Source organism: Leishmania braziliensis, chromosome 25 (genome assembly GCF_000002845.2).
Source record: "Leishmania braziliensis MHOM/BR/75/M2904 complete genome, chromosome 25".
Classification (NCBI taxonomy): domain Eukaryota; phylum Euglenozoa; class Kinetoplastea; order Trypanosomatida; family Trypanosomatidae; genus Leishmania; species Leishmania braziliensis.
Window position 1 is genome coordinate 322,449 of NC_009317.2, and position 23,270 is coordinate 345,718.

The 23,270-nt window shown below is 59.1% G+C and overlaps 7 protein-coding genes across 7 annotated transcripts in view; all 7 read left to right on the forward strand.

The window, feature by feature from the left end:
- LBRM_25_0860 (putative dynein heavy chain) overlaps window positions 1-2,314 on the forward strand; it is a gene marked incomplete at both ends in the record, with an annotated part of 14,154 nt that extends 11,840 nt beyond the window's left edge. Inside the window, one exon of the mRNA XM_001565541.2 lies at window positions 1-2,314. This exon is cut by the window's left edge and continues 11,840 nt beyond it. Coding sequence (XP_001565591.2) covers window positions 1-2,314 — 2,314 coding nt within the window.
- A 4,234-nt stretch (window positions 2,315-6,548) lies between these two features.
- LBRM_25_0870 (conserved hypothetical protein) lies at window positions 6,549-7,037 on the forward strand (the record flags this gene model as incomplete). Its single annotated transcript, XM_001565542.1, has 1 exon — window positions 6,549-7,037. The coding sequence occupies one exon, from the start codon at window positions 6,549-6,551 to the stop codon at window positions 7,035-7,037; it is 489 nt and encodes a 162-aa protein (XP_001565592.1).
- Window positions 7,038-8,621: 1,584 nt separating this feature from the next.
- LBRM_25_0880 (conserved hypothetical protein) lies at window positions 8,622-9,995 on the forward strand (the record flags this gene model as incomplete). The annotated part of the gene is made up of 1 exon (XM_001565543.2): window positions 8,622-9,995. One exon carries the CDS (start codon window positions 8,622-8,624, stop codon window positions 9,993-9,995), a length of 1,374 nt encoding a protein of 457 aa, XP_001565593.1.
- Window positions 9,996-11,943: 1,948 nt separating this feature from the next.
- On the forward strand, window positions 11,944-13,239 carry LBRM_25_0890 (conserved hypothetical protein; the record flags this gene model as incomplete). The annotated part of the gene is made up of 1 exon (XM_001565544.1): window positions 11,944-13,239. The coding sequence occupies one exon, from the start codon at window positions 11,944-11,946 to the stop codon at window positions 13,237-13,239; it is 1,296 nt and encodes a 431-aa protein (XP_001565594.1).
- Window positions 13,240-14,427: 1,188 nt separating this feature from the next.
- Window positions 14,428-14,637, forward strand: LBRM_25_0900 (putative protein transport protein Sec61 gamma subunit; the record flags this gene model as incomplete). Its single annotated transcript, XM_001565545.1, has 1 exon — window positions 14,428-14,637. The coding sequence occupies one exon, from the start codon at window positions 14,428-14,430 to the stop codon at window positions 14,635-14,637; it is 210 nt and encodes a 69-aa protein (XP_001565595.1).
- Window positions 14,638-16,104: 1,467 nt separating this feature from the next.
- On the forward strand, window positions 16,105-17,391 carry LBRM_25_0910 (dehydrogenase-like protein; the record flags this gene model as incomplete). The annotated part of the gene is made up of 1 exon (XM_001565546.1): window positions 16,105-17,391. The coding sequence occupies one exon, from the start codon at window positions 16,105-16,107 to the stop codon at window positions 17,389-17,391; it is 1,287 nt and encodes a 428-aa protein (XP_001565596.1).
- A 2,322-nt stretch (window positions 17,392-19,713) lies between these two features.
- On the forward strand, window positions 19,714-22,344 carry LBRM_25_0920 (conserved hypothetical protein; the record flags this gene model as incomplete). The annotated part of the gene is made up of 1 exon (XM_001565547.2): window positions 19,714-22,344. The coding sequence occupies one exon, from the start codon at window positions 19,714-19,716 to the stop codon at window positions 22,342-22,344; it is 2,631 nt and encodes an 876-aa protein (XP_001565597.2).
- Between the last annotated feature and the right edge of the window lie 926 nt (window positions 22,345-23,270).

Here is a 23,270-nt window from a genome sequence, read left to right on the forward strand (position 1 = left end):
GCTACTCGCATGCAAGATCGAAGTGAAGGCTGGCCGACTCGACCCGGTAGCCTTCGAGGCACTGCTAAAGGGTGGTGGTGGCGTGCAGGTCGACCGCGCGAAACCGTTCAACTGGCTGAAGGACAAGGCGTGGGCGAATGTGATGGCCATTGCACAGCAGGTGCCGCGCGTCTTCAAGCAGCTGCCAGACCTGATCATGCGCAATGAACAGCAGTGGCGGCCGTACATCGAGTCAGACAACATGGAGACGCTGCCGGTGCCGGACATCAACGAGAAGATGAACGCCTTTGAGCGCCTGCTTCTCGTGCGCGCGCTGCGCGAGGATCGCACAATGCTGGCGGCGGCGCAGTACATTTCGGTCTCGCTCGGCAAGATTTTCGCCGAGCCGCAGCAGCTGGAGCTGGTGGACGTGGTGGAGGAGACGACGGGGCTGACGCCGATCGTGTTTCTGCTGTCCCAGGGTAGCGATCCAACAACCCTCATCGAGGCGAGCGCCAAGAAGCTGAAGAAGAAGATCTACCCGATCTCGATGGGCCAAGGACAGGAGGAAGCGGCCATGAACATCGTGACATCGGCGTGGCAGAACGGCGACTGGGCGCTGCTGCAGAACTGCCACCTTGGCCTGCCGTTTCTCCTGCAGCTCGAGGAGCGTCTGCGCGTACAGATGATGCCGGCGCAGGCGGGTGAGAAGAAAGCGGAGATCCACGAGGAGGCCCGCATCTGGGTCACGTCAGAACCGCACACCTCCGTTCCGATTGGGCTGCTGCAGATGTCCATCAAGCTGACGAATGAACCACCGCAGGGTATCAAGGCGGGTCTGATCCGCACCTACTCATGGATGTCGCAGGACTACCTCGAGATGTTTCGCCGGCCAGAGTGGCGCCCGATGCTGTTTGCGCAGTGCTTTCTGCACTCCGTCGTGGTGGAGCGGCGCAAGTTCGGCCCGATCGGCTTCAGTGTGCCCTACGAGTTCAACCAGGGCGACTGGACGGCCTCGGTGCAGTTCCTGATCAACCACATGACAACCATTGGCGAGCAGCTGCGCAACCCCGTAAACCGCGACACGGTGTGCTACATGGTGGCCGACATCCAGTACGGCGGCCGCATCACCGACAACAACGACCGCGCCCTCTTCAAGGCCATCACGGAGTTCCTGTACGACGTGCACATCACAAACCCCGACAAGTGCAAGGACGGCAAGGACATGACGGAGTTCTACCCCAACTACGGCATTCCGCTCTTCGACGACATCAACAAGCACCGCGAGTTCATTAGGGAGACGTACCCGGACGTCGACACACCGGAGGCGTTTCAGATGCACCCCAACCAGGACATCACCTACCGTACTCGGCAGGCGCAGGAGGTGCTTGCCACCATCCTCGACGTGCAGCCGCGAGGCGCCTCCACCACCGGCGGCGTGACGCGTGAGGACAAGGTCATCTCCATGGCGGAGAGTTACCTTAAGCTGCTCCCGAGCGACTGGACGGTGGACCGCAAGGCTCACATTGGCGATCGCCAGCCGCTCTCCATTTTCGCCGGACAAGAGATCGACCGCCTAAGCGTCACGATCCGGACAGTACGCAGGACCTGCCAGGACCTGAAGTTGGCAGTGGCTGGTACCATCATCCTCACTCCGGCTCTGCAGGACGCCCTCAACTCCCTGTATGACGCGCGTGTGCCGGCAGCGTGGGTGGCGGTGGGGTGGCCGTCGCCAAACATCTCTCTCTGGATTGCCGAGCTTGTGCGCCGCTACGAGCAACTGCACGTGTGGGCCTGCAACGGCCGCCCGCCGGTGTACTGGCTGCCCGGCTTCTTCAACCCGCAGGGCTTCCTCACGTCGGTACGACAGGAAATCACGCGTAGCCACGCCAACGAGGCGGTGCCGTGGGCGCTGGACAAGGTTGAAGCCCGCACAGAGGTGCGCAGCTCCGAATACCGCCCAGGACAGGAAGCGAAGGCGGACGATCTGCGCACGGAGAAGGGTGAGGTGGTGATCTATGGCCTCTACCTTGAGGGTGCCATGTGGGATCGCGTGAACAAGCGACTCAAGGATCCGCTGCCTGGCGACCTCTACCGTGAACTGCCGATGCTGCTCATCTCCGCCTACAACAAGGAAGCGCCGCAGCAGGCGCTGGTGCAGGCGGTGAAGCCCGGCGCGGCGAAGAAGACGAAGCAGGAATACTACCGCTGCCCCGTGTACAAGTACCCGTCGCGCTCCGACAACAACTGGATATTTGACGTGCGACTGCCAGTTGCCGAGGATGACGCGTACTGGCGCATGCGTGGCGTGGCGCTGCTCGGCACCACCGACTGAGGAGGTATTCCCGTCGGTGTGTGTGTGTGTGGGGGGGGGGGGGGGGAACGAACAAACAGAGCGACTGGCTAGGCCCTCTCTTCTCTCCGGCGTTGAGGCGTAGGTGCAAGCTTGCCCACGCCCTCCTTCAGTTGATGTTGTGGGTGCGTCTACCCTGTTGTCAGCCTTGTTGGGTAGCTTCCCCCCCCCCCTCCTCCCTCCCTCCCCAGCCCGGGTTTCCATCTGCCCTGGGTTTTGCATGCCTCGCCGACCCGCTGCTGTTCTTCAACTCCCTTACCTCCTTGCTGCTCGAGGCGGTAGAGGGAGCTCCGCTGTGGCGCCCCTGGCATGTGCAGTGGAACGCGCCTTCGACGGAGCAGCCGCAACGCTGAATGAACAACAAAAAGAAAAGGGGTCAAACGGGGGGAGGACGATGCGTCCGTAGAAGGGGGCTGGTCCCGTTGCCTCCACCCCCCCCCCGCCCACACACACACACACTTTTTTCTCTGGACTTTGCTCCCGGCGCTGTTGCTTTGGGCACCAGCGCTGCTCTTCTCTGTTCTATGTTTCCTCGTCCCCCTTCACCACCGCCCACGCTCCACCAAGGCAGCCCGCCGCAGCCTCATTAGAGAGCGCAAACCCCGCACACAGAGGCACACCCAGCCTGGGTTTCTGTACCCCACTCGTCCCTCCCTGCATCCACAGGGAAGAGAACGAGGGGGGGTGCTGATACAGAGAGAGAAGCTGCGGGTGTGTGTGTGTGTGTGTGTGTGTGTGTCTGGGTGTGTGCGAGAAGGCGACGGATGTTTAGAGTCAATGTAACATACGTGCGACGTGTCTTGGGGGGAGCAGACATGCACAATCGCCATTCAAAATGGGCCCCACGCGAAGACCAAGCGAAAAGAAAATATCAAAAAGAGAGAGAAGAGAGAAGGCCGAAAGATTTGCAGAAAAGGAGACGTAATTGCGAAAGACTCTGATGAGTTGGTAGAGGATCATCACATCTGTGCTCTCTCTCTCTCTGGGCAGTGTGCAGCGGAGAGCAAAGCAGGCTGCGGCGTCCTCAAGGGAGGCTCTGTGTGGAAAGGGAAGAGGGAGACTGCTCTCGGTCACACCCACTGACCACCTCCCTCCCCCTCCTCCTATCTGACTAGAACTCTCATCACCGGGGAAAGAACGGGTCATTACATAGACTAGTACCACCGCTGTCGCCCTTTTCCTAGCCTTCGGGGGTGGATATCGCTCTTAGCCAAGCGCACCTCTCACTCATGCAGACACAAGCCCTATTCTCCCTCGCTTCTTCTTCATTCACTCTCCACAGCGCCACCACCACCACCACCGATTGCTGAGGCAACCCGAAACGGCCGCCACTGCGTCGTTTCGTTCTTCCTTTTCGCGCACACGCAGGCACGCACTCGAATTCGACCATCACACGTGCTCTCTATATGCGCGTGGTCATCTCACTTTGGTTTTGAGGTATTTAGCGAAGGCCCCTGTGGCTCAGCTCTCCCCACAGATGCTTGGGAGTGCGTATGTAGACGCGGGTGCGTGCGTTGTTCCCAAGGCACAACCTCGTACGAAGCTAAGGGCCTGTTGTGAAGCTCGTAAGCGGCACTCGAGCGAGGACTGATCAAAGTGGAACAAAAATGATTATACTTACAGGGAGGAGAGCGACGGTGCCGATAGGAAGGCGAGGTAAAAGTGTGTGAGGGTCAGCGGAGTACAAGAGAATAGGATTGCCGCCTTATTCCTTCACCCTCCTCGTCATCTACACCTTTCTGCAGCACCACCTAATCTCTGCTGCACTGCCAACTCCCTGTCACCCTCCCAACACAATCGCCCCATGAAAGCATCTGCAAAGGCGAAGCACCGCAGAAGTGGAATACACGCTTTGTTTTTTTTTTTTTCGACAAGGCAGCTTGACCCAGCTGAATGGCCAACTTCTCGGGGAGGCAGCACCAAACATGACAGGCGGCGTGGCTGCCGAGGAGGACGACCTCAAACACCACACGGCGGAGCTCTTCCGCCTCACAACTCTGCAGACGGCCAGGAAGGGGAAATAGGACGATGCCCTGCGCACTGCGGCAACTCAAACAGAGGTGCGGGGAGCGGCGGAGGCAGGCGAAGAAGGCAAGCAGCCGGTTGACCCCTTTCCTGGCAGTCGACGAGAGGCCTAGCAAAGACGCAGCCGACACAGTCGCTGGGCACGGTTCTTCGTGAGCAACACGCGGCGCTCTACGGCGAGGCGATTCCCTCCCCAACAATGACGCGAGCGGCAGGCGGGCGGGTGGGTGGTGGGCGCGCCTGTCTGCCAGGGCGGTGCATCTACTCGGACAGACCCGCACATGTCAGCACGGTGACATGATCAGCGGTATTATCAGCGGTTCTAGCGGGCCACTTGCGATGGTTGAGGGCTGTGGCTGATGCCAAGCACCCTGCTGAGCTTCGACCTGGCGAAGGCGGTCATTTCCACCTGGGCGTGCGGACGGCAGGGGTGCGAAAGTGGAAGTGGTCAACCGCCTCAAGAGCCCCTGTGTTGGTAAAGGGGTGGTGGGCCCACTCCACCTTCCCCTGCACGGGAGCCAGCCAGACCAATGCGATTGATCGATGTCGCCGGAGCTCTGAGCAGCGAGCGCCGCGAGGAGGTTCGGGCGAGAAACCAAGACCCACCCGCGTGCCCCGCTGCACCTCGAGGAGACGAAGACACCTCACAAGGAGCTCTGGAGAACCCAGCTGCGCGCCGCACTCGTCCTGAAGCTGGCGTGGCACTCCGCAGCGAGAGCGGGCGGCATGGAGGGACACGCCGCACGAAGGATGGGACAATATCCGAGGGCTCGGAGAACTTGCCGGCGACTTCAATGTGCGCATCTCACGACCCACCATGGAAACGGTGCGAAGCTCCGCGGGCCGTGTGCGACAGGGGCGCCGTTGCCGCGAGAGGACCCGCTGACAAACCATGGGTACCTCACAGCCAAGCACTCGGCACACGCAGAGCCCCGAGCGGCGATGCCGTGTCTGCAGTCTCTGCTGTCAGAAGGGCTGGTGAGCGCCAGAGGCCGGACACTGCGCATCGCACCGGCCACGGGTCACTCTGCAATCGTGGCAGCACAGGGGACGCACCACGGCTTCGGCGGAGTCGGAAGAGGCCACTGGCTTAACCGGCTGTGCGCGCACACAAGAAGCCTCTGCTTATCAGAGGGGGCGTAGATGCGGCGCTCTTTTACATTGCAGTACAGCAAAGCTTGGTGAATGGCCTGCCGCGCAGCCTCGCCAAAGGCTGCGGCACCACTCGAGGTGCCACGCGCCGCCCCGCCGACGACTCGGCACTGCCTTTACTCGGGTCTGAGAAGTCTCCGCTATGCGAGCAGGCACTTGAATGGCCGTTCCCGCTGGTGGCAACGCGATCTGGCGGGTGACAGACGTCTCTCAGCTTTTATTTTTCTTTGCCGGGCTCAGTGCGGGATCAGCGCCCTTTAAAGCAGTCATGGAGGAAGAGCCACAGCGGGGGCTTCTAGTCCGGCACTGAGCCCTTCTCCGCTACACCCTCGCACCACAATCCTACGGAACCAACGCGAGTCGACTGCTGAGTTGACGTGTCGGAGAGCGCTAAGGCGGCCAGCCAGGGTGTATTTTACCCTTGCCTCCTCGCACACTCCGGCGCTAGGAGGACCGACGACGTGGGACGAGGTCCGGTCCTGGACAAACGGTGTGCTTGGCGGATGTGTGAGACCCGCGAGCGTAGCGAAGGTTAGGCGAAATGTATCCCCCCCCCCAATGATGGCCGAATGCTGAAGAACTGCATGCGACTAGCAGGAACGCCAGGGACTACACATCACGCTCTCTCATCTCTTTACCTTCCCTCATCACCCCGTCGCGCGGCAAACATCGCCGCCGCCACTTACGCGACTTTCTCTTATGCTTACAGCTAACTTGCTTTGTTTTTCAGATCAACACGCCCACTAAGGCGTTATAGCGCGTCTCCCTAAGAGACAACATCAGCAGCAGTGTCAGCAGGGCTGGGTGTCAGTCTATATCTGTGTGCGGGTCAGTAACACGCGGTAGAAAGCGGCGACAGTTTCTTTGGCTTCTAGACTTCTCTTCTTCCTAGTTTACCCCCTGGGGTTTCTTGTTCCAACGTGTTTTGAAGAGCGCGTCTGTTCACTTAATGTAACTGTTGTGGTTGTCTGCGCTACCTTGACTCCTCCCTTTCCCCTTCCCTCTCTGCGGCACCCATCATCGCCTAGAAGCGTGCGTCATGCTGCACTTTAGTGCCCCTCTCTACGCTCTGGGCGGCAGTATTGTCCGTAGCAAGGCCCTCGTCGCCCCCGTCTCAGAGGTGGTGATCCGCGACGCAGGAACTAACCTCCCCGGCATCCCGCATGCGAACCGCGTGTGTCGCTCCTATCGGCAGTGGCTCAAGCTCGCCGTCCTCTGCCCACCTAGCGCCCTATGCGACCTTAACGAACACGCGCAGATGAACGAGCGCTTTATTATTATCCTGCGGCAGAAGTTCCGCGAAGGGTCTGAGCTGCGTGACGCAGACCAGATCGCTGTGGCAGTGCAGTCGTGTGAGCGCAGTCTCGCCATGTTCCGCTTCCTCGCCGCGGACGGAGCGAAGCGCAAGTTCCCCGAGGCAAAGCCGCGGCTGAACCTTCACAAGATGGGCTTCTTGGAAATGAGTCAGCTAAACTTCAAGCAGATGATGAAGGAGTACTGGAACACCTATGTACTGCGCAAGTGGTAGCACTCGCCCCGAAGAAGCACACAGCAGGAAGGCAAGTGAGAGAGTGGGACTCTGTGTGTGTGTGTGTGTGTGTGTGGTTCCCAGCTCTACCCTGTACACGGGTGTGCCTTGAGTAGCCGTGCGCATGCCACAACTGGCGGTGAGCTGTGTGTAGCCCTCTTGCGATGCTGGAGGAGGGAGTGGCGCCTAGCCTTCTTGTCTGCTTCTTGTGCTCATCGGCATGTGTGTGGGGAGGGGGGGCTCCTGAGCGCTCCTCTTTTCTTCCTTTCTCTTTACACTCGGGTTCCTCTTACCCAGTGAGCAGCAACCATAGCAGCAGTGAGGGGCAATGATGCCGACGTTGATAAGTGGCGATGATGGTAACGGCGAGGCTCCTTTTGTTGTCTTCTTTCATGCTGCTGAGCCTCGGCTTCCTGACACAGATAACATACACGCGCGCACGCATGAGCAGGCGCGTCCAGTACTGTGAATTCAATGAAACGACTTCAACTCAGTGCACATATGTGGGTTTGCGGAGTCGTATGGTCTCCCTTGGATCCCTTTTCCTCTTCCTGAGCCTATGGCTCAACCTGACTAGCATCAGTTCAACTTCCCTCTTCTCCTTCCCTCTCCTGCCTCCCCTCAGTTTGCCCTGCACCGTCACTGTGGCACATGTACACACACGCATACAAGAAAGGGGGAGCAATGCAGACAGAGGGCTAGAAAGAATCCGTAAGACTCACCCGAACACATATCCTGTTCCACATTAGCTGAGATATATATATGTGTGTGTCTGTAGCGAAGGCCCATGCATACGTGGCACTGCTCAACTACATCAGCCTAGTCAAGCAAAGCATCGCCAGACGCACTCAAGAAACCATCCTGTGTATCAACCTGGGCCCATTCCTCACCTGCTTTTCTCTTTTCTGAATATTCGCCTCGTGTGTTCGGGTGGAATTCGTGCGGCAAAGACACGGTGCATCCGGTTCACTCCTTTCACTCGCACCTTCCCTCAGCCCCACCCCACCCGCCACCTCTCCTTTTTCCCTCTCCCCATTTCCGCCAATTCATTCCCTGCAGTCCTCACGCCGTGCGTGCCCCCGTCCCCCAATTCTTTGTCATTATTCGCGTTGCTTCTTGGATCTCGACGCGCGAGTCAACTCATCTTCAGTCAAGCATTTCTCCCCCTCTCCCTCTTCAGCTCTGCTCGCCTCGGTCTTTTTATGTATTCTCCGCCACGCCTTACCGGTGAGAACCGCGGCGTGGATATCCAACCAAACGCTGTGGGGTCACACCAATTCGGACCCCCCTCCCCTTCTCCCCCTCCCTCCCCTGCGCGCTGTTACGCACTGCAGACGTCGTTCATCGTTTTTCCTCTTTTGCACCCCCTCTTCCCATTTGTGCGTGCGTGCCTGTGTGTGTCTTAGTGGGTGTTGACCTCTAGAAGTACGCACATGAAAACTCAGCCCACTTCACCCTCACATACAACACCGCTGCTTTCCGCTATCCCTCTCCCCTCCACCGTCGTTGATATCTGCTATCCTCTCCGCCACCCCCCCCCCTCTCCTCATTCTCAATCCTGTGGCACCCATCAGCTGAAGACTGATGACATCGTCGCACGGTGGCTCCAGTCCAGAAGAGCTCCCCGAAGAGCTTCGGCAGCAGCTCGCCACTCTGCAGAGCCGCAACGATCACGCCCAGGAGTCCCTCACGGCGCTCTGGCAGCAGCCAAACGCACCGGCATCGGACAACGACCTGCCCGCGAAACCGCACAAGCAGACCGAGACGTATGCGGTCGAGCGCCCCGCCGCCGTTGCGCCAACTCCAACGTATACGTTAACCCCGCCAAATCATATTCAGTGTAACGAGCTCGATGGGGAGCCGCTGCAGCCGGAGGAGAGCCTCATCGAGCCCATCATGGCCTACAAGGCGGAGGACTACCCCGGTGGGGCGGCCCGGAGAGATGTCGGGTGGGAGGAGCTCGTGGACGGGGAACCGCCAATGTCAGACACCCGTCGAAGCAAAAGCAACTCCGCACAGGCGCAAGTCGGTGGCATCCCCAAGTCTGTTCCGCATATCCGACCTCCACCTGCTCCCATGTTGGGCGAAGTGTTCCGGCGGCTTCCGGCAGGTGCATCACTGTCATATCTGCGTAGCAACCACACGGAGTCCCAGCTACAGTCGCATCTCTCAGAGTTCGAAACTGGCAAGCCGGAAATCGCAAACTCGAATGAGCTTGGCGTGCCTCTGCGCGGCAGTGCCAACTACGCCAGAATTTCTTCTCTTGTCCCCCGCACGGCGCCACCGCCGTCCCAGCTGCCTGACTACCTCTCTCTCTACGCCTCCAGAAACAACGAAGGCGCAAACGGAGGCCAGCTGGGGTGGCTAGCAACGCGGCCGATAAACAATGTTGACGGACAGCAAGGCGTGTTGGAGCAGGTGAGCCCCTTAACACCGCGTGCACAGGATCCCGGCAGCACCTGCGCTACTTCTGCAGTGAGTGTCGCACCCGCAGCATCCGCCATGCTAGTTGCAACTTCGACGCGTGCAGTCGCGAGGACCGGCGCACTCACCATCACTGTGCCCGCGCGCTTCGAGCTGACAAGCGCCGAGAATGGCGACGTGGTGGAGTATGACACCCTCGCCAGGTCCCGGCACTGGTCCGCCGAGAACCCTAAAGGGACAAACTATACAAAGCCGAGCGCGCTGCTGGAGGCAAAGGAGAAGCGTGAGTGCGCCCTGTTCGACCGCTACTCACGTGCGTACGAAAAGCTCATGCAGGACACCGCAGACCACGTCGACGGCGAAGAAGGTGCCCTCACCAGGCTATCACACAAAGCCTTTAAGGCAGCACGCGAAGCAGCAGATCGGAAGCCGATCCACAAGCGCAGCTTCTATGAGGGAGCCAGCCTGGATTGGAAGAAAACGCTGCTCGAGCAGGCAGCGGACATAAGCCGCATCTCGAACCGGACTGCGTAACGGACGAGCAGAGGTGGAGAGGCGGCTGGACATGAGATGGCAGCGGCGACGGTGGTCTATGCGGGACGGGTGGAAAGCTGCAGAAGCACGTGACTACTACAGCTTACAGTGTCACCCCTCTTCCAGATCTGCACGCCAAGCTTCCACAGGTGCGTCTCTTGCTGGGGCCCCGCCTCTGGCCATTTTCGATCCGGCCCTCCCTTCTCTTCCGCCGTCCTCCCCCACTTTCATTCTGAGGCAGAGACATCGCTCTTTGGGTCTCCCTCCCTCCTTTCCCTTTCATAGAAAAGATTCGTGTCCTGGAGAGCAGTGGGACCGAGCAGGGGAGAGGAGGTGCTATCACAAGAGCCACGACAGGCGGTATACGTGTGTGTATGTGCACGCGCCTGTAGGCACGTGTCTCTCTTTCTCTTTTGGGGTGCCTTAGCGATGAAGAAGACGCGCGTGGGCGGTGCGCAGTGGCGGCCTCCAGCGCGCTTCCGTGCTGACGTGGAGAAGACAACAACGCCAGTAAAAAAGAAGCGCGAGCGGAGAGGGGAAGCTGCCACTGCGGCGGACTACGAGTGCCACCAAACCTGGGAGAGGAACGTCAGCAGTAGAAGAACAGAGCAGGAGGGTGCAGTTTCTGAAGGAGGAAGCAGAGCTGCCAACTCGACTTTTCTGGATGCTACTGTTCTGAAACGCCCCCTCTCTTCCTCTGGCACCTCCCTCACCATATCCCCCTCCCTCCACCCACTTGTGTGTCGGCAGCACGGTGGAAAGAGAATGGGAAACATAGGACCAGCCAAGCGAGGCACATGGAGTGCTTGCTCGCGCGGCATCTCTCGGTTTGATCTTCCGGAAGGGCATCTGAACGGCGTCCTTCGCCCCTCCCCTTATATAAGGTCATGCGTGAAGAGAAAGAGAAAAATCAGAAGGGCATGAGGCCTACTACTCATAATTTTTCGACCCTCCTTTCCCCGCTCTTGCCCCCCCCCCGCCCGCCACTCTTGCGCTCACCCCGTGCATATTTTCTTGCTCCTTCAACGGGGCATTAAGAACTGCCCCCTCCCCACGCCCAGCAGCCCCACATCCGGACGATTAGCAGCACCACGCCACTCATCCCAGAAGACGCAGCTCGGGACAGGCCACACGTTGAGGACCTCTTTCCCTCCCTCCCCCGTCCCCTCTCCCTTTCTCTCTCTCACTCCTCGAAAGCACAAGAGAGGTGCGCACACGCCTGGTGTACATTGGAGATACCCACACACACACACGCACACAGACAAGCGAGAAAGGGGCGAAAAGAGGCGCTTAGTGGCATCGAGGGTTTTCCGCCTTGCAATCCACGCGCCACCGGCACCCAACGACAGTGTGCACCCACCAACCAGACGAGGGTACGTCGGAGACGGCTAACGGACGCGAGGCTTGGCGTGGTGGCCTGTGTATTTCTCTCTTTGGTTTTTTGGTGCTTGCTGCTTGTTTCATCTCAAAAGACGGGCCATCGTAGGCAGTGGCCGTTTCGACTGCGATCACTCTTCTCCTCCGCTCTCTTCTCTACGCTCCCCCCCCCTCCCTCTCACCACCGCGGCGGTTTTTGCGTGCCGGTGCAACTCCCACCTGCCCATCCGCCCGCTCCCCCTCCTCCATTCTCAAAGGGGGGAAACGAGCAGCAAACAGAGACACTGCGAGAGTCAAGGCAGCGGACAGTACACAGCGCAGCACCTCTATAGATACAGACAGAGAGAGAGAGTGCACCGTACGTGCCCCTCTTCCTCGTCCACCACCACCACCCTACTTGCACTTTTTCATTCGATCGGTGCTCAAGCACGCCCCTTTCTCGCTTACTCACGCCTGTCGTTGTTCGCACTACGTGCTCTCTTTAGCTTCTTTTCTGCCTAAAAGCGCATTTCTCTCTCTCTCTCTGGGTGTGTGTGTGTGTGTGTGAGTGTGTGTGTGTGTCCGGTTAGCCATGCTTCGCGCCACTATTCCTGCTCGCGGCACGCTTGTAAAGATCGGGCGCGGCCCGAGCAACGTAACGGAGTCGGCCAGCAATGCCCTTCTCGAGTCCCTGCAGGACCACGGTTATTGTTATATTCAGCACCCTTTCATACAGAAGACCATCTTCGACCAGCTGCACCGTGATTGCCGCATCTTCTTCGAGCAGTATGTCCTGCACCTGCGCGACGCCGCCGCCCAGGGCAACCTGAAGCGCAACAACCTTCACAACTACAACTGCACTCAGCTCTCTCCATACGAACTGGAGAGTATCAAGTCCCCGAGTGGATTCCGCGGCTACTACCGCTACGTCGGCGCGAGCGGTATCGACGACGCCATCGAGTGCTTCTCCATCGGCCGCGACGACGTGACTGACCCAGCGGTGCTGCGGCGTGACTACTACAAGCAAGCTGGTTGGGAAGAGAGTGAGTACCTGAGCATGATTAGCCGTCGCAACCCGTGGGACATCTTGCTGAACCACGTCAACTCAACCCCCACAGTCGGCAACAGCCTCAGCCCGGGCATGGGCCGCAACGACAACTTCATGTCCGACTTCAAGGACATGATGATAGCCTACTACGACCTCTGCTACACGGTGAGCATGGACGTGATGCGGCACATCAGCTGCGGTCTCGGTATCCGTCCCTCCATCCCGCAAGGCGGGCCGGACCCCGCGACGGACTTCGAGCTGGAGTACTTCACGTCGTTCCACCAGAAGCGCGACTGCGACTTGCAAGCCAAGTACTACCCGCGGCTTGGGGAAGGGGTGCGACTCAAAAATGGCGTCAGCATTCAAAACCAACGATCAGCGCACAACCCGGACGGCGTGAAAGTGCTGCGGCGCAAGGGGGCCAAAATGCAGCCGCTGGTGAGGACTGGGAATACCGAGGACAGCAACGATGACAAGGACGTGACGGTGCGCCTCGACACGCACAAAGACCTCAGCACCATCACCCTGCTCTCCCAGGACTCGCTTGGGGGACTGGAGGTGTGGGACGAGGAGAAGGGCTCCTACACGGCTGTCCCGGTGCTTGAGGACGCGCTTCTTGTGAACGCTGGCTTGTTCCTGGAGAAGTGGACAGGCGGCCTCATCGAGGCAACTCCCCATCGTGTGCGCAACGCCAAGGGCAGCAGCAGCCGCTGCAGCATCGTCTTCTTTGCTCTGCCTGACCACGATGCCCGCATTGAGCCGCTCCTGCAGCAGGAGGACAATCCGGCTGTGGATGCGCAGGACAGCTTCCTTGCAGGTGACATGATGCCCTCTCCCTAAGACGGAATTAGGTGGAACTGCAGTAGCGGTAGCACTTTCGTTATTTGCCCGCCGTCGGCGTAGAACGTGAGCTCTGGAGAAGTGTGGGAGTGTAGAGGGTTCGACCCAAAGACCCTGTTCATGCATACGTATGTGTGTGTGGGGGTGTGGGGGTGTGCACGGGCCACGTCTGCAGCACTACAACAAAGGGCGAAGGGTGTGTCTCTTTTTTATTCTGACAATGGAGACCAGAAGACCCCCTCCCCTCCCCCTTCCCCTTCCTGTATCAGGTGAAAGCGCGCGTGAGCGACCAAACCTTCATAGAACGACTCATAGAAATCAAAGTGTCAGTAGTGGCACCATCGCCTCGTCGATGTGGTGTAGCCCTCGTTGCTCTTCGTCTTCCTTTGGATGTGTGTGTGTGTGTGTGTGTGTGTGTGTGTGTGTGTGCGTGGAGGTGGGTGGATGTGGAGGTGGGTGGGTGTTGTGGGCTTTGCCTGTCTTCTCTTCTCACCTCATCTTTGTCACACGTGCAAGGGCAGAGAAGAGAAAAGAACAGCATGAAAGCGCTGCCGTGATGTGGCAAGCGCACATCACGCCCCACGTGCTCTTGTCGATTCATCCAGCCACCCCTTCATCCTCGCTTCTCCCTTCCCCATGAATGCCGCTGTCGCTCTAACCGATTGCCGTCATTGAAAAGGTGAATTAAAGGAAGGGAAAGTCAAAGAGCAGCTCGGGTGGGTTGGATGGACGTGTGCTACGTCTCTCTCTCTCCGTGTCTATCTTAGTGTCTCCTCCTCGCGCGGCTGAGCAACTCTGCGCGTGGTGAGAGCCAGAGGCAGCAGCAGACAATACGCGGACTCGATCAAGGCGGGCGCCATCACCACCACCCATTGATGAATGGCAGGAAGGCACTTCCGTGCGCCTCCTCTTCTTACGAGCCCCGTTTCTCCTCTCTCTCCTATTACCTTCCCCCCCCCCTCCCCCTCCGCCTGCGTCGGTGCTGAACTACTCTTTCCTGCGGTAATCACGCGCCGTTCACGGCGGCAAACCAAACAAGCACGCGGCCACTACACCAGAGCCATACTACGAGACCCTGAAACGCCAGTACACCGCAATTACCATCGTTACCAGCGCCACAGTTGCTGTTGCCGCCGCCCCTCAGCAAACTCTGTTTTCCCCTACACCCCTCTTCTCCCTGCCCTAAAGATGGATTTCCTGGATGACATTCTATTCCATCCCATCGTGGCCTTCACTAAGAACAGCCGCATGCTGGTGCGCAAGTGCCAGAAGCCGAACTACAACGAGTTCACGACGGCCACCATGGCAGCGGCGATTGGCTTCTTAATGATGGGCTTTCTGGGCTTCTTCGTCAAGTTAGTGTTTATCCCGATCAACAACGTCATTCTTGGCGCGTGAGGCGCGTCCCACACGGGTACGTGTGCATCGCGCGGTATGCTCTGGCACGTCAGCACAGTTTCGGACAGAGTAAATGGCCACGCAAACAGGAGCGCGAGAGAGGACAGGCAGGGGCTTTTTTTTTTGGCCTCCACGCTGACTGGTTTCTGTGGTAGTGAATTTTCCTTTCGCTGTTGCTCGGTTGCTTCACCTCATTCCGCGAAGACCAGCAATCGCAGCTATCAGCGATATTTGTCGGCTCCCATTGCCCCACCTTCTCCCTCCCCCTTTTCGCTGTCTTCTCGCACCCAGTGACACTGCGGAAACGATGCTTCAGTGTCCGACGTCACCGCATCGTGGGGATGCCAAAGTCCTGAAACGAGAGCAGCAGCGAGATCGAGGGCAATGAAAAAGTAGAAGAGGCCTGAAGACCGCCAGGGATGGAAAAAAAAGCGGGCGAAAGAGAGAGACACGCAGGCACAGAGAGACTCTCTCAGGAGACGCACCCTCAATGTTCGTGCACACACTGTCGCCAGCTTCACTAGCCCTTGCATCTCTGGGTCTTCTTTGCGAAAATGGGATGCAACAGGAGTAGCTGTAACAGCATCGCTGTGTGAGTGAATGTGTAGGTCTGTGGGTACATGCGTATGCCGAGACGCTAGGTGAAGCTGGTGCCTCCAGTCCGTAGGTATGTACATGTGCCTCTCTTTCGATGTTTTCTCTTCTCTGTTCGCCAGCCGCCGCTTCTCCGCTCCTCCCGTCTCTCAGAGGAGAGAAAGAGAGAGACAACTCTTCTCTCCTGCGCATGCATTGGTGCCGTTATTCGCGAGTGTGTGGGGGTGTATGTGTGGTAGTGTATGGCGCTCTAACGTATTGGGCATATTTCTTCTCTTTCGTAAGGGCAAACACACAGACGAAGGCACAAAGAAGAGGGCTGTGGAAAGGCGAAAGGAGTGCGCGAATCACGCGAAACGGGAAGGCGGACGGCAACAGCAGAAGCGCAAAGGTGGCGCGTGCGTCCCAGCAGCAGCTCTTTTCTGTGTGAATGGGGGAAAGAGGAGAAGGGGAGGGGGGGAGTATGCGGCATACTTGCGATGCGGCGCCTGCCCTAAACCCTTCCACTACCTCTCTGCAGCTCTCATACAGCAGCGTGGGAAATTATGCCGGTGGGGCATGCGCATCACAACGCAGATGCTCGAAGAACAGAAGTAGATGTGCACGGACACCCTGCTCTCCTCACTCTTCACAGAACCCTCCCCCTCCCCAAAAACACAAGCATACTCACACACACACACACACACACACACATACACCTCGACACACGGAAAGAACAAGAGAGGACATCCACCCACTCACCCCTTCGATTGCACCTCCACCGCATCAACTACTGCAGCATCCTCTGTGCTGTTCTTGCGAAGAGTGCCATCCTCGCATCCATCTCTCCTCCCCACCCACCACCCACCCCCTCTTTCGTCAGCACCCTCATCCATGACAACCATTAAGCGCTCGCTAAATGTGGGTGTGGTGGGCATGGGCAACATGGGGATTCCCATTACCCGAAACCTCGCCTTCAAGGCACGCAGTGCTATGTATCTGCAGATCCACAGCCGCACTCTTAGCAAGGCACGGCAGGTGTGCAACGACATGAGCGCCGATGGCGCCACCTGCGCCATGCGCATCCACAACCGCTACAGCACCATGACCAAGTGGTGTGACGTCATCCTACTGACCTTAGCGCACCGGGCCGCCTCACGGAGGGTTCTCCTGGAGGACGACGAGGCACTCGTCACCAATTCGCGCCCTGGGCAAATCATCGTAGACCACACGACCGTGGACATGGCGCTGTCGCGCGAGTGCGCCTATGAAGCAGAGCGACGCGGCGCCGTCTTCCTCGATGCCCCGATGAGTGGCAGTCCAAAGCAGGCCTTTAACAACCAGCTCGTACTCATGGTGGGCGGCCCTGCGGAGTACGTGCAGCGGGTGTCGCCGATTTTTCGTATGTATGCGGACAACATTCATCACATGGGTGCCAACGGCAGCGGTACCGCGGCGAAGCTGCTCTCTCAAGCGTTGGTGGCCTCACACAATGCCGCCGCTGCAGAAGCTATGACGATTGCAAATCGGCTCGGTATCGAGGACTACCAGAAGCTCATCCAAGTCTTGGATGCCTCGTGGGGCTCGAGCACGATGCTGCGTCGCAACGCGCCAACAATGCAGGACCTGGTGCGCAACCCGGACAAGCTGGCACCATCCTCTGGCGCCAGCATAGACAACCTCCTCGAGGATCTCGCGCTGCTGGACGCCTCTTTACCAAAGGTCGAGAAGGGTGACGGCAGCAGTGAAGGGCGTCAGGTTGAGGAAGAGCGCTTCCCTGTACTGGACGCGTCGCTGCGTATGCTTGGCGCAGCCGCAGAATCTGGGATGGGTAACCGTGATATGGCTGCCGTCATTCACTACATCCCGGCTGCTGCTGCCATGGAGGAGGAGGAGGGGGTCCGTATCGAGCCTCGTGGGCTCACGCCGGGCGCCTTTGTTAACGGGAGCGCCACCAGAAAGGTAAGCAGTGCCCCAGGGGCGGTAGCGGCCTCGCCGCCACCGGTGTCAGCGGAAATCGACATGGACACCAACTCGCTGGCGCTGTCGCTCGGTGCCGCCGAAAGCAGCAGCAGCAGCAACGCCGAAGGAAGCACCACTCAAGCCGCATCGATCGCGGCGCCGTTGACAACACCCTCGTCGCAGAAGCCCCCAGACTTCACCATGGAGGACTTCTACTAAGTATCTCGTTAAGATCAGAGAAGGATGAAGAGGAAGGAGGTGGTGGCGGCAGCTAAGGAGGGTGTAAGCTGGCCTACAGAAGAGACGTGATGCGCTCTCCTCCCCTCTTCCCCACTGAGTTGGTGTGTGTGTGTGTGTCGGGTCACAGATTTTCCTCCCCCTTCTCTTTTTCCCGCGATGGGTGTCCCTCCCCCTCCCCTTCTCACTGCCTGCTAGCGGGGAGAGTGGCGAGAAGAGGCGCCGCCGCCCAAAACACCGCAACGCAGCGCAAAAGAGAAAACGAAGTGTCCCAGACGGGCCTCCTCACATCCGTAGCACGTGCAGCAGCAGCAGCTCTACCATCACCACCACTACCCTCTCGTATACGCACAGGCACACCAGCACTGGATGGAGAACAAAACGTAGGGGTGATGTGGACAGTGCCAGTAATCTTCCGCTTCTTGGTGAGAGGTGGGGAGAGCGCTATCGTTGTCATTCTCCCACCACAGCTGTGGTGGAGTGCGCAATGCACACATACACACATATCTGCGCCCGCGTACATCGCTCTATGTGCACACGGATCCTCTCTTCCCTCCTCTTCTTTGCGCCTTACCTCCTCATCGCTTTACCTCGCTCGCTCGCTCTATTACCCACTGGCGCGTGCACACGATCGTGCCAAAGCTCCAGCTACCGATAAGGAACACAGAAAACGGTGGCGACAGACGCATCACCTCTCGGTGCGGTGCATCTCAACTTCTGTGGGTGCCCCTCCCTCTCCTCCTCTTCACATGTACAGCCCAGAGCTGGAGTGGCTGCTGGGGAATCCAGCGGTGGTGCAGCAGAGGAAAGAGTTGACGGCGTCTGCAGTGAGTGGCTGCAGCGCCCCTGCGTTGGATAGTCTCCACCGTGCAACCGCGCTGGACAGCACAGTGGACGGCGGCCATACCCTACCGACACGACCTCTCACCACGCGTGCAGCCGAGCGCCCCAGGTGCACGTCGGGATTCTACACCAACGTGCAGGTGATTGGTGGGCTGGCACCCCGTGGTCCCCGCGAGCCCTCCGACACCTTCAGCACAATGCCGTGTCGCTTTCTTTGATGTACGGCTGGGTATTCCTCTCGCTGGCGCTGCTTCCCACCGTCTTCTTCATTTTCCAGCGCGTTCGTTCTCTGCCATGCAACACACGACTTCAACGCCACTCGACTCCCGGCCCGCCACAGGTCCATCCGCCTAGTGCGAAACAGTTCGAGACACACGTGTTATGGCAGTGCGCCGACCCAGTCATCGCAGTGTGGCCCCCACCTCAAGTTCTACCCACCCCCTCCGCCTCGCAGGTCGCCCCACAGCCGCTCCCATTACGCCGGCCACCACCTGATGCAGATCCCTCGGGGTGGCGCAAGCTCCCCATACCAGTGGCCAGCGAGGGCCGGGAGTAATGTCTTCGAGTTATGCTGGACACCCTGACCATCGACATCTGTAGCGATTCACCGCTCTGACCTCCCCCGCGTTGTAGGTGCTTGGCCCTGTCACCGTCAGAAGTGGCTCGGCACTGGCAGAGAAAGTGGGAGGGAGGGACTACTTGGCTTCCCTCCACACACAGAGTGGGGACTGGACACCGATACCACACTAAGATATTTCCCGTCCCCAGTATCTGCTTCTCCTGTGCACAAGCAAAAACACCCCCACGCCCCAAACCCTCACACAACTCGGCCTCCCTCTTGAAAGTGGTGAACACAAGGCAGTGCTGCGCCTACGATCCCTCCCCACTCTCCCCTTCGTTCCTCGCTGCAGGCACAGAGAGAGGTGGGTAAGGGTGGAGACTAGCATTACTTTTAACACTAGGCGTGCGTACGCCGCACGTGCAGGAGTGATGCTCTCTCCTTCGTAAAGGTACCCCTTCTCCTTCCACCACCACCACCTCGACGCCTCGACTCGTTCTCTCCCCACCTCCACCCCACTTCTCCTTCCCACTCCCCTTCGCTGTTTTTTTTTGTGTGTGTGGGGGAGGGGGGGGGCGTCTTCCTTCTCTTCAGGAGTGACTCCTTCGTGCTCGTGCAGCCTTACCAGCAATCGTATCTCTCTCTCTCTCTGTGTGTCTCTGTGTGTGTGTGTATCTGCGCTTTTGCACGTCTTCGCACGTGCGGCACCCTTCTTCTCTCCCGCCTCTCTATTTTCTCGCTCTCCCCGCTTTTTACTGCAATCCCCCCCCCACACACACACACACACACCCCTGCCTCCCGTGCACCTGCCCTCTTTCTCTGTGTGTGTGTGTGTGTGTCTGTGGAGGAACGTCACTTGGGATTTCACGCACACACAAAGACATACCAGAAGCTACCAAACCATGTCTGTGAGCACGGAAGAGGAAAGCGAGCTCACCGACCTCGTGGCGCAGTCGCAGTTGTCTAAGAGGCTTGCGGAGAACTCGCCTGCTGCATCATCAGAAGTGGCGCCGCAGTCAGTCGCCGGCGTTCAGCAACCCACATGGCATGAGCACGAGGGACACTTGCGTGAGTCCCACTCCAGCTTAGCAGGGCTGATGAATCACCCCCTCGAGCAAGAAGCGCACGAGCCCATCGTGTTCGATCAGCCGATGGACACCACGCCAATCCTGCTGCGGTATTTCGATGAGCTTCTCATCAGTGCCACTGCAGCGAAGGAGCAAGGGCATATCAACAAGCATCAATGCGCGTTGGCTGTTCGTCGGCTGCGACTGATCTCCTTCACGCTGCATCAGATGCCGCAGCCGGCGCCGTCGCAGCAGCTGCTGACCGCGATGAAGTCTTTGTGTCTGCTGCTGCGTCAGTGCGCACACGACGGCGGGGCCGGGACAAACACGGCGGAGCCCATTACTGCACTCCAGATGCTCTACGGCCCCGACGGCGATCCACTGGGGCCGGCTCAGTGCTGGCCGGCGTTGCTGTTTCAGCACTTCACGAGTCGGCTGCTCTTCCAAAGTGCTTATCGACGCCTATGGGCGGCGTGGTCGATGTACTCGCACGTGGGGCTGGAGAAAGAGGATACCGTCGCAGAGTCACTGGACTCCGCCGAAGATGCGAAAGTCATGATGGAGCGACTCTTCCCCATGGGTGTTCCTGGCGGACAAGCAGATCACTCCACCTCCGAAGAGGCCGACAGCGTCAGTCAACATAAGCGTGACCTGCTTGCCTACTACCAGCGGCGTAACATGAGTCCGTGGCGAATCCTCTATCAAGACCTCGAGCCGACAGATCAGCACGTACCAGAGGCCAGTCGACCACAAGGCGTATCGCCATTGGCGGCGACGGGGCACGGCGCTGGGGAGGAAGAGGAGGAGAAGGAGGATGTTTGCTTTCGTGTAGTTCCGCACGTGTACCGGTACAACGGCGTCCCTGTCGTTGTGAAGGCCCTCTGCGGTGCAGCGGGCACGGGCGAGGCCGAGGTGCAGAAAGCGGCCATGCAGCATGCGGGGGAATTTGTGCTGGACGTGGGGTGTCGCGCTACGTGGTGTCATCCGCATATTGTCACGTGCCTCGGTGGATACACGGAAAAGTTTGTCGACAACATGGAGAGGCCAGAGGTACCGGCGGGGCGCGGCGGGACCATGGTGGCGGCCGAAAACCACGGCGATGCAGCAGTGGAGGGTGTCGAGGTAAGCAAGAAGGCGACAGAGGAGCGCTCCGCAAGTGCTGCCGCGGTGACCCTCCCCTGGCAGCGTGCCGTGTCGACCGCTACTGGGAGGCCCATCATGGCGCTAGGGTACGTCCTGGAGCTGCAGAGTGCGTCATTGGCGTCCACCGCTGCCACTGCGGCGCAGACTTCCTACGTCACGCTTCGCGATTTGCTGTTTGCTTCCCCCTTTTCCGCCACCTCCTCCTCAGAGCCCCTCTCCATGGTGAGGCGGCGCAACTTCACGCTTTACGAGGCACTCGACATCTGCGCCCAAATCGCCGATGCGCTGCAGTACATCATGGGCGACAGCCATGAGGTGTCTGAGGCGGTGCGGACGGCGTGGTTGACCATCGACCCTGCGAACATCTTTGTTGTGCGCGTGGTGGAACCGAAGGGGGGAGAAGAGCCAAGGCCTCAGCAGCCAAAGAAGCCGTACGGTGGTGGTAGCGGAGACCAACATGGGAGAAAGTCATCACCCTTGTCGATAAATGGCGAGAGCGCCGTGTGGGCGGCTAGAGTCACCTCCCTCGCTGAAGGGAACAGTCGTGAAGGGGCGGCCGACGTCATGGGCCAATCTGACCCGCAAAGACGCTTCCTAAAGGCGTGGGAGGATGGAGGAGGCCACGTCGACGCAAGCTTTGGCGATGTGGTGGATGCAGCGCAGACACCAAAGGGGTGGGTGACAGAGGTGTACGTCAGCCAAGGAAGGAAGAACGACTGCGACAACACTGAGGATGTGCTACACTGCCAATCAAAGCATTTCGTTGTCCGCTACAGCCCACCGTGCAGCTGGACACCGCACGAGGTCGCCGGAAGTCGGTGGCGTCCGCATGCGCGCGCCACGGCCCCTGCGAGTTACGCCGTTGTGCAGCTCTTTCTTGCGCTCCTCACAGGCCAGGTGCCCTACGCGCACATGAAGACAGACCGAGAGGTGGAGGAGCGCGTGTTCGCGGGCACTACGCAGCACCCCGGCAACATGTGGGATACCTCATCGCATCGCTCTGGAGCGGCGTCGGAAGTGCAGGTGAAGCCAAGCAGCAGCGGTCAAGGATACCGTATTCCGCCCTCGCTGCCGCCAATGGTCGCGAACTGGTGTCGGTGTGCGCTCTCCCTCGATCACAGTCAACCGCCCATGGTGCTGGAGGCGCTGCGCGACACCCTGACGACGATTCAAGCCTCCCTGCCGGATCACATCCTTCACTCGCACGTGACCACAGGAGAGGGCGCGGCTGCGCGGGAGAGAGGGGCCGATGACGTTGACGGTAGCACATATCAGGAGATGCAGCCCCACATTTGTGGAGAGATGTTCGATGTTCTGTGCTAGGAGGCGGAGTAGGTTGAGTAAGGAAGGATTCTGCTCAGCACACACACACGCGTGCGCGAGCTGCGAACTAGCTTGATCTCTTTGTCTGCACTCTTGCTGTTTTCTGTGTCTCACAGTCCCTCTCTCTCTCCCTCCTCCTCCTCCTCCTTACTCACCCCTACTCCCCGCCAATGCTTCTCTGCGCTGCAGCGGTGATGGCTGCTACGACTGCTGCTGCCCTTTGTCTCTCTGTCTCCTTGTCTCTCGCTTCTGCTAGCGCGTTGCTTTTCTTCTCGCTGCTTGCCTCTCTCCCCCATTGTGGTATTTTACTGGTGCTACTGTTCACGCATCGAAGTCTCATTCTTTGAGCTCCGCAGCCGCTACCATTACCCCCTCCCTCCCTCCCTCCACCACCGCCGTCACTAGCAAGCTCTCCTCCTCTCGCCTTTAACGGCTTTCATGACCACTAATCTGCACTATCAAAGCAGCATTCGCCCATCAACGTCCGCGGTCTTCATTTTCCCTCTCCTTCGCCTCTTCCACTCTTCCTCTTTTCTCTGGCCTCAACTGAGATGCACTCTCTCCCGCCGCCCCCACCATGTCACCGCATACTTTGAGGTTTGTTTGCTTCCCTCTCTCTCTCTCTGTGCGAGTGCACAGTCGCAATGACATTCCCATCTCTTTCTCCTTCTCTTGTCCTTCTTCTTGTAGCTGCTTTGCCCCATCTTTGCTCGCTCTCTCTCTCTCTCTCTGGCTTGAGCGCGCGCTCCATGAAGCTGATCACGGCCATCAGCAACACGCACGCGCACACACACACACACAGACGCGACTCAACCTCTTTTTCTCGTGTTCCTTTTCTCTCTGTGCTTTCGTCGACTGCGTCCCACCTCCACCCCCCCCTTCCCCCTTCCTCCTTCCTCTGCCTGTGCATGAGCCCCGCTCCCTCC